Here is a 12825-nt window from a genome sequence, read left to right on the forward strand (position 1 = left end):
TTAGGACGAGGCATCAGAGTGGGTCATCCCGTGTGTGTGTTGTCCGCCAGATACGCCAGGAGTTTCCTGATCTGGCTGGACGAAATCAAATGCAAATCACAAAATATTAGAGAAACTTAGTTGTTTTAGATTCGTTAGTAGTAGTTGTGGTTGGAGTGTGTATCTCTAATCTATCTAATCAACACAGTTAGCTAGCCAGCTAATATGCTAAACTACGTTTGCTAGTTGTTCAGTGTAATATGCCAATCTACTATGAACAACAGCTAGTCTAGGCTAGCAAGAACATGTTTACAATTGCAATCTTATACGGGTAGTCTGCTACGTTCGGTCATTCATTGTAGCTGGCATGAAAACAATGTTTTCCCTACCATGTCTAGCTCTAGGTAGCCTTGTTGTTTAGCTATGTAGCATACACGCTATGAACGGTAGCTCGGTAGCATACACGCCAGGAACGCCAACTATAATGTACTGACCGTATGATAAATCACCCGGAGTATACTGTCTATGAGTATTTTGTGTGTGATTGCAGACATTCTCCAGCTATGAGATACATGTAAGGCCATCTGCTAACATTGGAGTTGATATATCGAAACGCTAGCAACTTAGTTAGCCCAGTTAGCATTGCTCGCACACACTGCTGGAGGAGCAGACAGGCTTGGCGATAAAGCTAGAACAAGCAAAACTCATCCTGAGCACACACAAACACTCACAGCCGAAGTAAAAACAATAAGTGTGGCTTGATATTGAGTAAGAAAAAGGTTTATAACGCTGTGAGCATGGGTCTGCGGAGAGCATTTCAACGTAGAAAAACGTTTACCCATTTAAACAGTCGTGGTAGATACCTTGTTTGTTTTAAACATCATAAATACACAAACAACAATGAATACTTACAGGTTGTGTACCCTAACTCCCGCTGGTCCAAACAAAGTAGGAACAGCATCGTTCTTCAGTGCCCTACGCTGTACATATCCGGCATGAATCCTGAAAGGTTTTGGGAAGCTTTGTTACGTGAAAGGCTGGCAGAGGGTGCGGCCATAGCTCTGGGCGTGGCTACTGGCCATCCCTACGTCACGATACCCAGGAAGTAAACAATGGAAAATGAGAAATCTCCAACGAGGCATTTTGGGGAGGTATTTTCTGTGTTAGAGTTTTACTCGCTACAGGGTGTATTTTGAGGGTTTTTGACTCTGCAGACCATTTACATGCATAAAAACCTTCATAACACACAAGGGGACGGGTAATAACCGGAAAAGCATGACATGGGACCTTTAAAAAAAATGAAGTTATTGCATTTTTCTATGACTATATATTTTCGGCGTTGCAGTTTGTAGACGGTCCCTAAGCACTCGTCTCCTCCAGCTGCAGATTGTGACCAATTCTTGATGATTAGCTCGGATGACGGCGCGTATCGAACTGTTCTGATAAAAACGACCCTGTAGCTCGTTGTCTACCTTACTATGATTGTAAAGTCATGTTGTTTGTATTTTTACAACGTTATGTTCATGAGTTATTGATCCTTGAAATTCGAATCTGTCAATAACTCAGCTCAGAGTATGCTTTGCGACGTGCATGTCCCCTTCCTCTGAGTGTTCTCTTGAGGTGTCTTTCACTTATGTGAAACCCGTGCCTATTGCCAAGCACTGATGTTATATCTTTATATTTTAGGCCAAGCTCAAAGTAAAAATCGATGAACCGCTCCATTGTTGTGGTTTCTGTGCAGGGACGCGGGAAGGGGGGGTGCTGAGGGGGCTGCAGCACCCCCATCTGTTGGCGGAGAGTTGTAACTGCGACGCCAAAAAGTTCACTAAACAAATCAATACAAAAGTTTTATTTTGAGTTACTATTTTTGAGTTAGCATTTTAGTGTAAGCAGTCTATAAAAAGCTTCACTATATAAGAGAAAGTGATAATGCGGTGTGCTTCTTCTGTTGCTCTGCTATAGAAAAGAAGCTTGTCAGTGCAGACAAGATCAGGGATGGGAGTTTTGTGAAAGCAGGGTTTAACAACTGGCGAAAGGCAGGGGAAACATTTAGGGAGCATGAGAAATCCCATCAACACACAGGCCGTCAACAAACTGGCAGCATTACAACGAACACCGATGAATGCACTGCTCTCACAAGCTGTTGCTAAAGACCAAATGACTGCATTTAATATGACGTTATTATACAGGGCCGCCCCTCCCTACACGCAGCTCACGCAGACCCCTCGCGGATGGGGCCTCATTTTGCGGAGGGAACCTCCTCTGAAGCGCAAACGCGGCTCCACTAGCACCCCTCCCCCCCCCCCCCCCCCCCCCCCCACCGCACCCGCATGCCGCACCCCGCACCCGCACCCCCACCAACTCTGACTGACTTCCCGCGTCCCTGTTTCTGTGTTGCCGAACTGACCCGGAAATACATTGAGCTAAATGAAAAGTTTAGCTCAAAGGTTTTGCAATATCTCGCAAAGATAGATTTTTTTTTTCGACCAATTTTTTTTTCCATCTCCATGTCCCCTAGGGGGCTCCGTAGAATCTAACTATACAAAGAATAAGGGTTTTCGAACCACGATGTAAACATGTTTATTTCTGCTGTGAAGTTGGGCATTTTAACATGGGGGTCTATGGAAATTGCTCCCTTCTGCAGACTGATCCTACTAGATGAACTGCAGTTTGAGGCACTTCCTTATAGGCTTCCCGGCTCTGCCCCAGAGTTTGCCGCTTGGTGTGTGCATATGTGTGCACATCTGTCTCGGTGTGTGCATGTGTGTTCACACTGCGACGGCTGGAGTGACTCATCTCTGCAGCACACTGCAGTATCTGGGTCACACACTGAACGTAGCAAAAATGCATCCACAAAAACATCCACACTCTCATGTGGAGCTCCATTAAGCTAAGAAGTGTTTTGATGCTGCAGCTTTTTGGCTCATGTTGTTCAACATGCTGTTTTTTGTCTTCCAGGTGGAGTGCAATTCCAAACTGGACCCGACCAACACCACCTTCCTGAAGGTAACAGTCTGTTAGTCAGTCTCAGCTCACCTTCAGCGGCTCCATCCTGACACACGTCTGATTTATAGTGCAAGCACAACTTCACCTTTTTACACCCAAAAATAAATTAAATATCAATCAATCAAACTTTACCCATTACACAGGTTGCAGATCAAAGTGCTTTACAGACTTATATGCCGGAATTAAGACAGAAAATAAATAAATAAAATAAGACACAATATGATGCTATATAAGTGCTGAATTTGAAAATGGTAACATTTTACGCTGACATGTTAATGGTATGGTTTGGTGTATATTCTTCTATTTAGTTTTATGCTAACTAGTCTTATTGAAGGAAACTCTTTTGTCACACAGCACTTTGACCATACAGCTGATCAAATAAAAGACGTCCAATGAAAGCACCACGTGTACTTCTGCAACAAGCTCATACAGTGGCCTTTCCCTTATTTAAGAGACAAGAAACTCAATTAACTCATTAAACGGACTCTGAAATTAGTTAGCAGCTAGCCCGTTCCTCGTCTAGAAAACATGCCTGAAAGAATACACAGGTTAAAGAGATTTTAAAAGTGTGTTTAGTGGCATAAAATACTGTATGTCAGTAAATACCAAAAATCTTAGCAAAAATCAAAATTCCACTTGGTTTTGTCAAAAAAAATGCCTGTGTGCCTACAAAACAATGACAATGATGTTATTCATACTGTGATAAAACTTCAAAGATTTACAAAAAATGTAATGATTTAAGTATTGACACGAGATAATGTTGTTTAGTTAAGAGGCAAGCAGAGAAAACATGTGTTCATTTTCTGTCTAGTTTGGAGCTATTAGCGGTTAGCTTCATGCTGCGCTCTCTCCTCTCTTGTAGATGGCTGACTCTGGAGGACTTCCCCAGCTCACACAGGTAACACACGCACACACACACGCACACGCGCACACGCACACACACGCACACACGCACGCACACGCACATGCACACACACACACACACAGCCATGCATATTTTACAGGCTGCCATAAAATCAAATGAAATTGAGAAAGAGCATGAATGCATCATCCATATTTGACATGTTTATCTCCATATTCAGTGAAATTAAATGTTTTGTTTTCCAGCCTGGGAAGCTGACTGAAGCCTTCAAGTACTTCCTGCAGGGAATGGGCTACAGTGAGTATCCACATTGAGACACTGATGTTAGCGAGTGACAGAGTGATTTTATATCAATATTTGCCCTCGAAAGAAATTCTCATAAAAAGCCATTTCAGCAGAAAATATTATTGTTGTCATGTGTGCAGGCTTGGGAGGTATAACGGATACGTATTCGATTACAATTACATACAAAAAAAAGAAGTAATCAGATAACTGTAACATTTAGAAGAATCCGGATACCTGTATTCGTCCCACAGAGGGGAAATGTACATTGTTAAAGAAAAAGTGGAGAGCCAAAGACAGCAAAATATGAATTAAGAAGCATGCATAAAATATTAAAGATAAAAGTAGAAATTACACAATTTACATTTTGGAATAAAGATCAATATATAATAGGTAGTCGTACTGAACACATTTTATTCATGGTTTATATTTAGGCTACTTTAATTCTTCTTTATTTTAAATAAAAAAAAATGATAATGCGGATACCTGATTTAATAAACAAAAACACAGTCTTAAAGGTGGGGTAGGTAATTTTGGAGAAACCAGCTCGAGTGCGCAAGAATTTGAAAATACACAGCCGGAAAAAATCTGCCACTTCCTTACAGAGCCCCTCCTCCAACACACACGTACGCGCACATGACCAATGAGGGCACGAGATAAGTTTGTGCACAGATGAAAGGCTGACAGGCAGGTAGGCCATCCAGTTATTTTAGCCGGGCCGGCTAAAATGATTGGTCGTACTTTTTACAGTACTACGGCTTCCACAGATTAATTTTTTTATGGATTTTTTGTCAAAGCACTTAAGATATTCATTGCTATCGGGATGTTAAGAGCATTCCATGGAATATAACAAAAAGTGTATCTCGAGCCGGTTTCTCAAACTTACCTACCCCACCTTTAATGTACAAAGCTTAAACACATTTATAAACTTTTACTGTTACTACTTTTTTTACATGAAATATCTTGGTTTTAACAAATGTTCTACATACACTTTATGTAATTTATTTTTTCTTGTTTTTATTGCATTAAATATTGAGGTAATCCAAAAGTAACAAAGGTAATCAGGTAACATTCCCTATATATTTTGATACTCTGATTAGGTTACTGATTACATTTTTTCAGATGTAACTAGTTATATTAACGGATTCCATTTTTGAAGTCACCCTCCCAAGCCTGCTTGTGTGTGAGTGTGTGTGATGTGATGTGTTTGAGGGTCATGAGCTGTGTTAATCTTCCCTCTGTCTTCCTGCCCCGTTCTCTCAGTCGCTTATGTGAAGGATCGGAGGTTGAGTGGAGGGCCAGGTACTCCCCCCCCTCACGTCTGACCTCTTATTGCTGCCCTCTTATTGACTTTGGCATCTTGAACATTTATTTTGATTTCCGTTGGTTATGACTATATTTTGGGCTGTTATGAAATCCTGCTGGCATTACTAATATATATTTTTTAATCTCAAGTACATTAAACCCCATCATTGTTTTATCAAAAATATTTTTTCCAACAATGGAAAAATATAATCCCCTGACCTCCCCCTCCCCCATTCCTTTGCTACTGCATCTCCAATGCTGCTCTTTGCATGGCCTTCAGCTTCGAGCACAGCCTTTTGGTCTGAGTTTGTAACTAATGATCATGTCTTTAAGTTACTAGCAACAAATAAGACAAGTTGAGGTTTTAAAGACATCTGAACACTAAATCTAGTTCTGTAATAAAACTGCTGACTGAACACTATTTAAAAATGTATTTTGCCCTCAGGGTTATGCAGATTACTCGCTAAACTGCTGTCCCTAATGCACTCAAAACAGCACACAGTATGAAACACTCTAAGTGTATTTCTAATGGTGCGTTCAGACCGGACGCAAAGCGAATGACTAAAATTAAATGTAAAGTCAATGCAAAGGCCGGAGATAAAAGTAAATTGATGCTTGGCGGCGCGAATGGCGCAGCGTGACTGAAGCTAGCTTCATACGCGAGAATTTGGTGTGGCGCGGTCTCATGGAGAATCTCCACCTGTTGGCACTGACTGAATCAGAAAACAAAATATCAGCCGCTGGCTGCGGGCAACGACACACAGAGCTTACAGTTCCTTATATCTGAATAGAAACTGGAGAAAGTTATATGTATACAAACCACAGACTGTCTGTAGCACTGCAAATGATTTCAATTATATTTCTGTCTGTATGACGTTGTGAGTGTGGACGCAGCAGCTACAACGGTAGCCTAGCCGGATTGATCCAATCTCCATTCAGAAAACAGACATTTAAAACAAAATATTCTGCTATTCACGTTCACACTTGCCAAAGCATTGATTCATGGTTTTTAGTGATTGGTATATATGTAGTTATTTCTGCATCATTGATGACGTGTTAAGTAGTGCGATCAACCCTGAGAGAATCTTTACTTCACGTCCGGTGTTAACAGACCATTGAGATAAAGAATGGAAAAAATACATATAATATCACAGGATTCTAATTAATGATCAATTCAAGGAAAACTATTTTAATTGTGAAGCTGGTAATGGTGGAGATAACTTAAAGTGGACCTATCATGCTATATTTGAATAATATATTGTAGGGCCATACCTATATAAAACATGTCTGTGAAGTTTTTTTTTCAAAATACCAAACAGATCATGCATTTTAGCCATGCATTTGCTCTTTTCCAGCCCTGTTTTTGCAAGGGCTGATTCTGTGAGAAGTCTTCTTCGCTGCTTTTGTGGCAGACTAAAACGCCACTTACAGGCCTGGCATATGTACTACAGCGTCTCTAGCGCTTCCAAGCGGCAATGGCCGGCCGTGGCCCAACCCCCCATCCCCCTGATAGGTGGAGAGTTGCCCATATAGGCGGAGCACCCTTTTTCTGACGTCAGAACAATTTCAAATATGTATCAGCTCCGTTGCAGCCCCATTTTTAGAGATTTGGGTATGGATCTGACCTCAAATCGGCAGCGGACCCACAGAAAATTGCTATCAGAAACAATGCCTGACGTGTTTTGGACGTAATCTCGTCTTTGTTTACATTAGCAAGCCTCGCTAACACTAAGAGCTAACCTGTACTGTAGAGCAGGGGTTCCCAACCTTTATTGTGCCAAGGACCGGCAGATACATAAAAACAAAATCGCGGACCGGTTGTCAATTTTAATTGATTTTAATATTTACTCACAAGCAGGTAGCAACAGAGACTAATTGTATGTAACAGCCTGAACAGTGTGTGTCACTGGCATTTGTTTTCAGAAGATATTATGATAGTGTCGTTCGTTCCGCTGCACACACACATCATGCGCCTTGGTGACCGGACATCTCCTTCAAAAAACGACTAATAGGGGGAATAATCGGGCAGTTCGATATGTGTAGAGGTGTGTGTGTGTAGAGGTGTGTGTGGTTAACACGTAGCAGCCTGCAGTCACTCTTAAGCTGTTCTGAAGAAGGTAAACACAGTGAAGGCGGTGCGTAAAAAGGCACAGCTCTCTGCGCACTGGTGCTGCACTTCTCAGAGGCGGAGTTACACGTCCCGCTGCCTCCTGATGCTGCAGCCATTTCATGAAGTGAAGGAGGTTTTACTTCTATAAAACAGCTGTGAGCAGCAGATACTGTGAGAGTCCCGGACATGAATTCATAGATCAAGGCAGACTGGTTTACAGACTCTCCTGTTTTGCCAATCCGGTGCTTAAACAAATAGCTCTACACCCGTGGCCAACATGTCCTTAAAATAAAGTCTGAGTTTGAAATATATCTCAAATAATGTATGCACCACCATTTCCCCACATAAACACAACAGTCTGCAATGAAACGGTTGTCTCCTGTGTGCTCCTCTTCCTACTTGGCGCACCGCCACCGCGCACCGCGCATTCTCGTGCGTACGAGAGGCTGAGACCTTAGGCTGAGCCGCCGAGTCCCTCGGAACATCATAAAAGCCATTTTCAACAGTTTTCCGGTGAAAGTTTAACTAGGCTACTGGATGACATAATATGACTGGTATAGGTGCGAAAATTATTACGATAAACTCACAGCTATTTCGTGGCCCGGCAGTAACACCTCCGCGGCCCGGTACCGGTCCGCGGCCCGGGGGTTGGGAACCCCTGCTGGAGAGCACATGTGTTTAAAAAGCAGGAAATAAAAAAAGGAACTCACCTTGTGATAAACCTGCAAGAGAAAAAGCATTTGAGCTCCATACTATTTCAGAAATAATCTTTGATGTGGTTTAGAACAGGATGGCGTTTTATCACAGCAGAATTTAACTTATCTCCGGTAGAATTCTGATCAGGCATTAGCTCCGCCTCCTCTTTCTTTTTTTTAAAGCTAAGGACCCAAAATCCGCGTTTCTCTATAAGGGCTGCAAAAGAGGGGTATGAGCAGTATGAGGCATGGCTACAATGGGTGAACTGTTTGGTATTTTAAGCAAAAAACTTCACAGACATGTTTTGTATAGATATGGCCCGACAATATATTTGTCCAATATAGCATAATAGGTCCACTTTAAGTATAGTACCTGGGTTAATGTACTTAGTTACTTTCCATCACTAGTTCAAGTTCTATAAATGAGTGTAAGGCCACGTTTACACGGAGACGAAACAGGTTGTATCCGCTGCAGTTCTCTATCGTATGGACGGTTCGTTCACACGAGGCCGTAACGGAACCGCGGAAAAGGAGCCCTCAAACGGTAACGGGTCCCAAGGTGGGTAGATCTGCGGACGAAACGCTCTGGGGGGCCTAACGGCTCCGTGTGTACGTCCTATACGATCATTTCCTGATAACGACGACGCCATAGCCCCGCCTCTCCCAACCTCTCCTGCTCACCCCTGCGTCACCCGTGTCATTGCTGATGTGTTTTCGCCAACAACCTCTGCTGCTCACTGCTGTAGCATGGTCAGTAGCTACTCTCTGCTACTGACCATGCTACAGATGTTAGTGCAAAATCTACAGCTCCTCTACCACAACCATCAGCAACAAGTGGGCATGGAGAACTACATGAACTACATGTTGCTAAATCCACCGCGGAGAATAAACAGAAGGGCAACCAGGCAACCATGGCAAGCATGCTCGGGAGGTCTTCTTCGCTGCTTTTGGTGTATTTTGTGGTGGAAGTACAGCGCCACTTACAGGCCCGGCATATGTACTACAGCGTCTCCAGCGGGTCGAGCGGTCTCGTGTGGACGGACACGTTTCTTGAGCCGATACCGTGTGGACGGAATACTTTTTTGAAATCGACTAAGGTTCGTTTTCGTTATCGTATCCGTGTAAACGTGGCCTAATTCATTGTATAATAAAGTCCCAGCAGTAACAGAGTGCATGGTGCTGTCACTGACAGCTTCATCCATCAGCCGTTTGTCACCAGCTACTCAAAGGGATATTCTTCACATTAGCATGTTCTCCCAGCATCTCAAAGTATCAACTAATAACACCTTTTCCCCCACAATGCAATGCTGAATTATTTTCTCTCCCACAGTGCCCTCGGCCAGTATGACCCGCCTGGCCCGCTCCAGGACCACCTCCCTGACCAGCGCCAGCTCGATCGACGGGTCCCGCCCCCGCGCCTGCACCCACTCCGACAGCACCGAGGGGGTGGGCCCCGTCACCCACACCATGGAGGTCTCCTGCTGAGGAGTCACAGAGAGAGAGGGTGGGAGGGTAGAGGGGGGGAGAGAGAAGAAGCAAGATGGAGATGAAGACACGACGGTGGGGTTTGAGAATCATGAGGGATGAAGGTGTCTCTGTAGTCAAACATGGTAGATGGTAGAAGCAGCAACAGGAAGCCCTCTCTGCATCTTCATCCAACCATATGTGTTGCTACTAAAACCCCAACCACAACTTTTAATGTCACTTAAAGATTTAGGCAACTGTTTTCGTTGTTCTTTGTGTTTTCTAATGGATTATTTGCCTGCACCACCCCCCCCCCCCCCAACCTCCACAAACAAAGGGATGTAAACGAGTCAATCCACACAGCAATATGTGTTATAAGCTATTGTTTATAATGTGAAATGGGGAGTTGTCAGAGAAAGTGAAAGTGCAGGACAAAGAAAGGAAAACAGTGTTAAGCATCAGTGTTTTACAAGCAGGGTATTCTTCTGTTGTCGTATGGATAAAAAGTAATCTCTCTCTGTGTTGTTTGTAACAAATAGTTATTTTCTTTATGAATGCGTGTCAGAGTGTGTGTCCAGAATTAGACAGACAACAGAACACAGCCTAGCGTAGCCGAGTGCACCTGTAGTGCTTAGAGAGGATTCTCTTTTAGTCTAAGATCATAGCTAGAGTTCACAATGCAGATATTAAAGCTGCACTTGGTAAAAGTTTATATCCAATTTACGCTGAAGAAAAAAAGTGCTTTCATCAGCATACTGTACATGCGATTCAGGCCACCAGTCATGAGTTCCCTGAGACCACTTGAGGTGGATTGGGTTTGTGTTTTCAGATTTGACTACACATGCTAATCTGGGCTCTACAGATTCTTACAATTCAATCATGTTTTGTTTGATGAAGAGATAAATCTGTCTCCTAAGAAGAATTTAAAAGTGGTATTTTCAGAAAACGCTCTGTTCCATTTGGTCTGATACTGAACATAGTATCACATATTTGAAGTTTAAATATTTCCTTCGTTTCGGCCCTTTGGAGCCATATTATTGCTGAGTGCAGCTTTAAACTGTGTTTCACATTTCTAATCCAATCCACTATGTGAGTATAGGCTAGAACAAATACTAATTAGTGTATGTATGTCAACGTGAAGGTTTATCTTAACGCATTCTAGTTTTTGAGCAGTGTCTAGTGTTAGGGCATCATTCATTAGCAGCGTACAGTATTAGTTAAATAGAGCCATCATCAGTATCTAACTCCATTGCAGCGGTCCTGGCCGTAGTCGGCTCTTTGTGGTCTCTAACGTGACAATCACACACTGACCCACACCAAACCAGACCAGGGGGGCCGAGGCCGGACCGGGCCCACCCACCCAGCTCGGGTCGCCACCAAAGAACTCGCAGCGCCCAGCCCTCTTAGTGGATATACCAAAGCTACCCCGACCCCACCACACACACACTATCCAACCAGAAACATATTCCCATGCACACACACTCATATGACACCTATGTGGGCTTTGCTTTGTAAGGAACTACGTTAAAGAGTCAAACATAATGTCCATCGCTATATGGTTAGATTGTACTTTGATGTGATGTGTAATCTCCCTCGTAAAGCACATACATATTAGTATAGTTTTAGATTAGTCGAGCTGTGCACTGTTATCTGCTGTAACACTGGACCCCCCTGTCGATCAGTTTTTTCTGATCTATTTTTATTGTGCTTAGTAATGTACAGTATGCATCCACCACAGTCACAGTCTCCTGTTTCAACTTTTACAAAAGAAACCTTTGGTCCCCTGTCAGGAGGGGCGTAGGTAGCCTGTAAGGGGCGGGGCTATCTGGAGCCATTTAGGCACCAAGCTCAGAATGTAGGGCAACCACCAGCCACCTTCAAAAGAAGAAACCCTTTCCCCTCAAAAACGCGGTGCCCCGGCTCTTACAGGCAGACCCAGTCGCACCCTAAAGGGCTATCAGCTGAAGTCACTTTTTAAAATGCTCGGAGTGTTTGTTGTGTGTCGTCTTTTGTTACCTAAACACAGAGAGAGATTCTGACCTGAAAAATGGGGAATGAATGTGAGAAGAATGTGATGTTGATTAAGCTGAAGAGATTATTGTTGAATCGTTTGAAATATCCATGAATTTAATAGTTAAACTATCCTGACATTAAAGAAAAAATTACGAGAAGATAAACAGTAAGAAAGTCAGATCAAGCGCCTCACACTGAAAAAACTGAAATGTTGACTTTAATTAAATGTATTGTGTCAACAGATTTCATATGTCTGTATTAAGTTAGTTGAACGTATTATATTAAGTTGAACTTAATTGTTTTATTTCAACTTAATATTATTGCCTTCAACTAACCTTTCAATTTTTTCAGCGCAGTTACTAGACGTATCCAGTCATGTTTTCTCTCTTTACTAAGCTTTTCTCTGCCATATACACTTTGGTTTCCTCCTACACAACCTTTACCCGTACTGCCTGGGGGGCTCCTGAATGTATTTTGTCCTTTTTCAAAGTGCTGTACAGTATTGCCAACCTACGCCTCTCAGAACCGCTCACCATGTTTTGCATTCTATCCCTGCTTTTTTGACATTTAAACCTGTTTATGAAAACCCTGGTCTATGAATAGTGTGGAAGCTCCTGTCAGCTGGCCGTTTGATCAGACCTTAGTTCTCCTGGCACTTGTAGATACTTTTATTTATAGAGCAGGTTACCCGAACACTTTAACACTTCTGTAATGTGAAGAAAACGTTTGTCTGTTCTTCTTTCCTTGGAGTTCCTTCTTTTTTATAGGCAACCATAGGATGTTACTTCATCTTGGTATTATGATATTGTGTTCTTCTAATATACTTCTTCATTATACTGCCATTATGGTTGATTTATATTAAGCAATACATTTTATTTTGTTGGTTGTTTCATATTGTGGGAGTCTTCCCTCTCGGTTATTCTATTCATACCAGTACATTGACTCTTACCTACTTTGCTGTCATTCAGATGTGTAATGTAAGGTTTAAAATATGTTATATACAAATAAATATAAAAAGTAAGCTGTCTCTGTCCATGTACTGATAAAGTAACAAGTAAGAAATAAAGACTTTACGTCTAGAATTTGAGTCAGCTGATCATTTGACATCA

The 12825-nt window shown here is 42.4% G+C and overlaps 1 protein-coding gene across 8 annotated transcripts in view; it reads left to right on the forward strand.

Annotated features, from left to right (window-relative positions):
• The window catches only part of ndrg4 (NDRG family member 4), a 95064-nt gene extending 82266 nt beyond the window's left edge, over positions 1–12798 (forward strand). For 6 of the 8 annotated variants that reach the window (XM_034122182.1, XM_034122183.1, XM_034122185.1 and 3 more), the window contains 5 exons: positions 2938–2985; positions 3848–3883; positions 4093–4144; positions 5393–5431; positions 9570–12798. In XM_034122182.1, the coding sequence (XP_033978073.1) occupies positions 2938–2985; positions 3848–3883; positions 4093–4144; positions 5393–5431; positions 9570–9724 (330 nt within the window). In that variant the 3' untranslated portion in view covers positions 9725–12798. The remainder of the gene's footprint in view (positions 1–2937; positions 2986–3847; positions 3884–4092; positions 4145–5392; positions 5432–9569) is intronic. The other 2 variants (XM_034122181.1, XM_034122187.1) reach the window with 1 other exon arrangement.
• Positions 12799–12825: the final 27 nt, after the last annotated feature.

This window comes from Trematomus bernacchii, unplaced genomic scaffold (genome assembly GCF_902827165.1).
Source record: "Trematomus bernacchii unplaced genomic scaffold, fTreBer1.1, whole genome shotgun sequence".
NCBI lineage: Eukaryota > Metazoa > Chordata > Actinopteri > Perciformes > Nototheniidae > Trematomus > Trematomus bernacchii.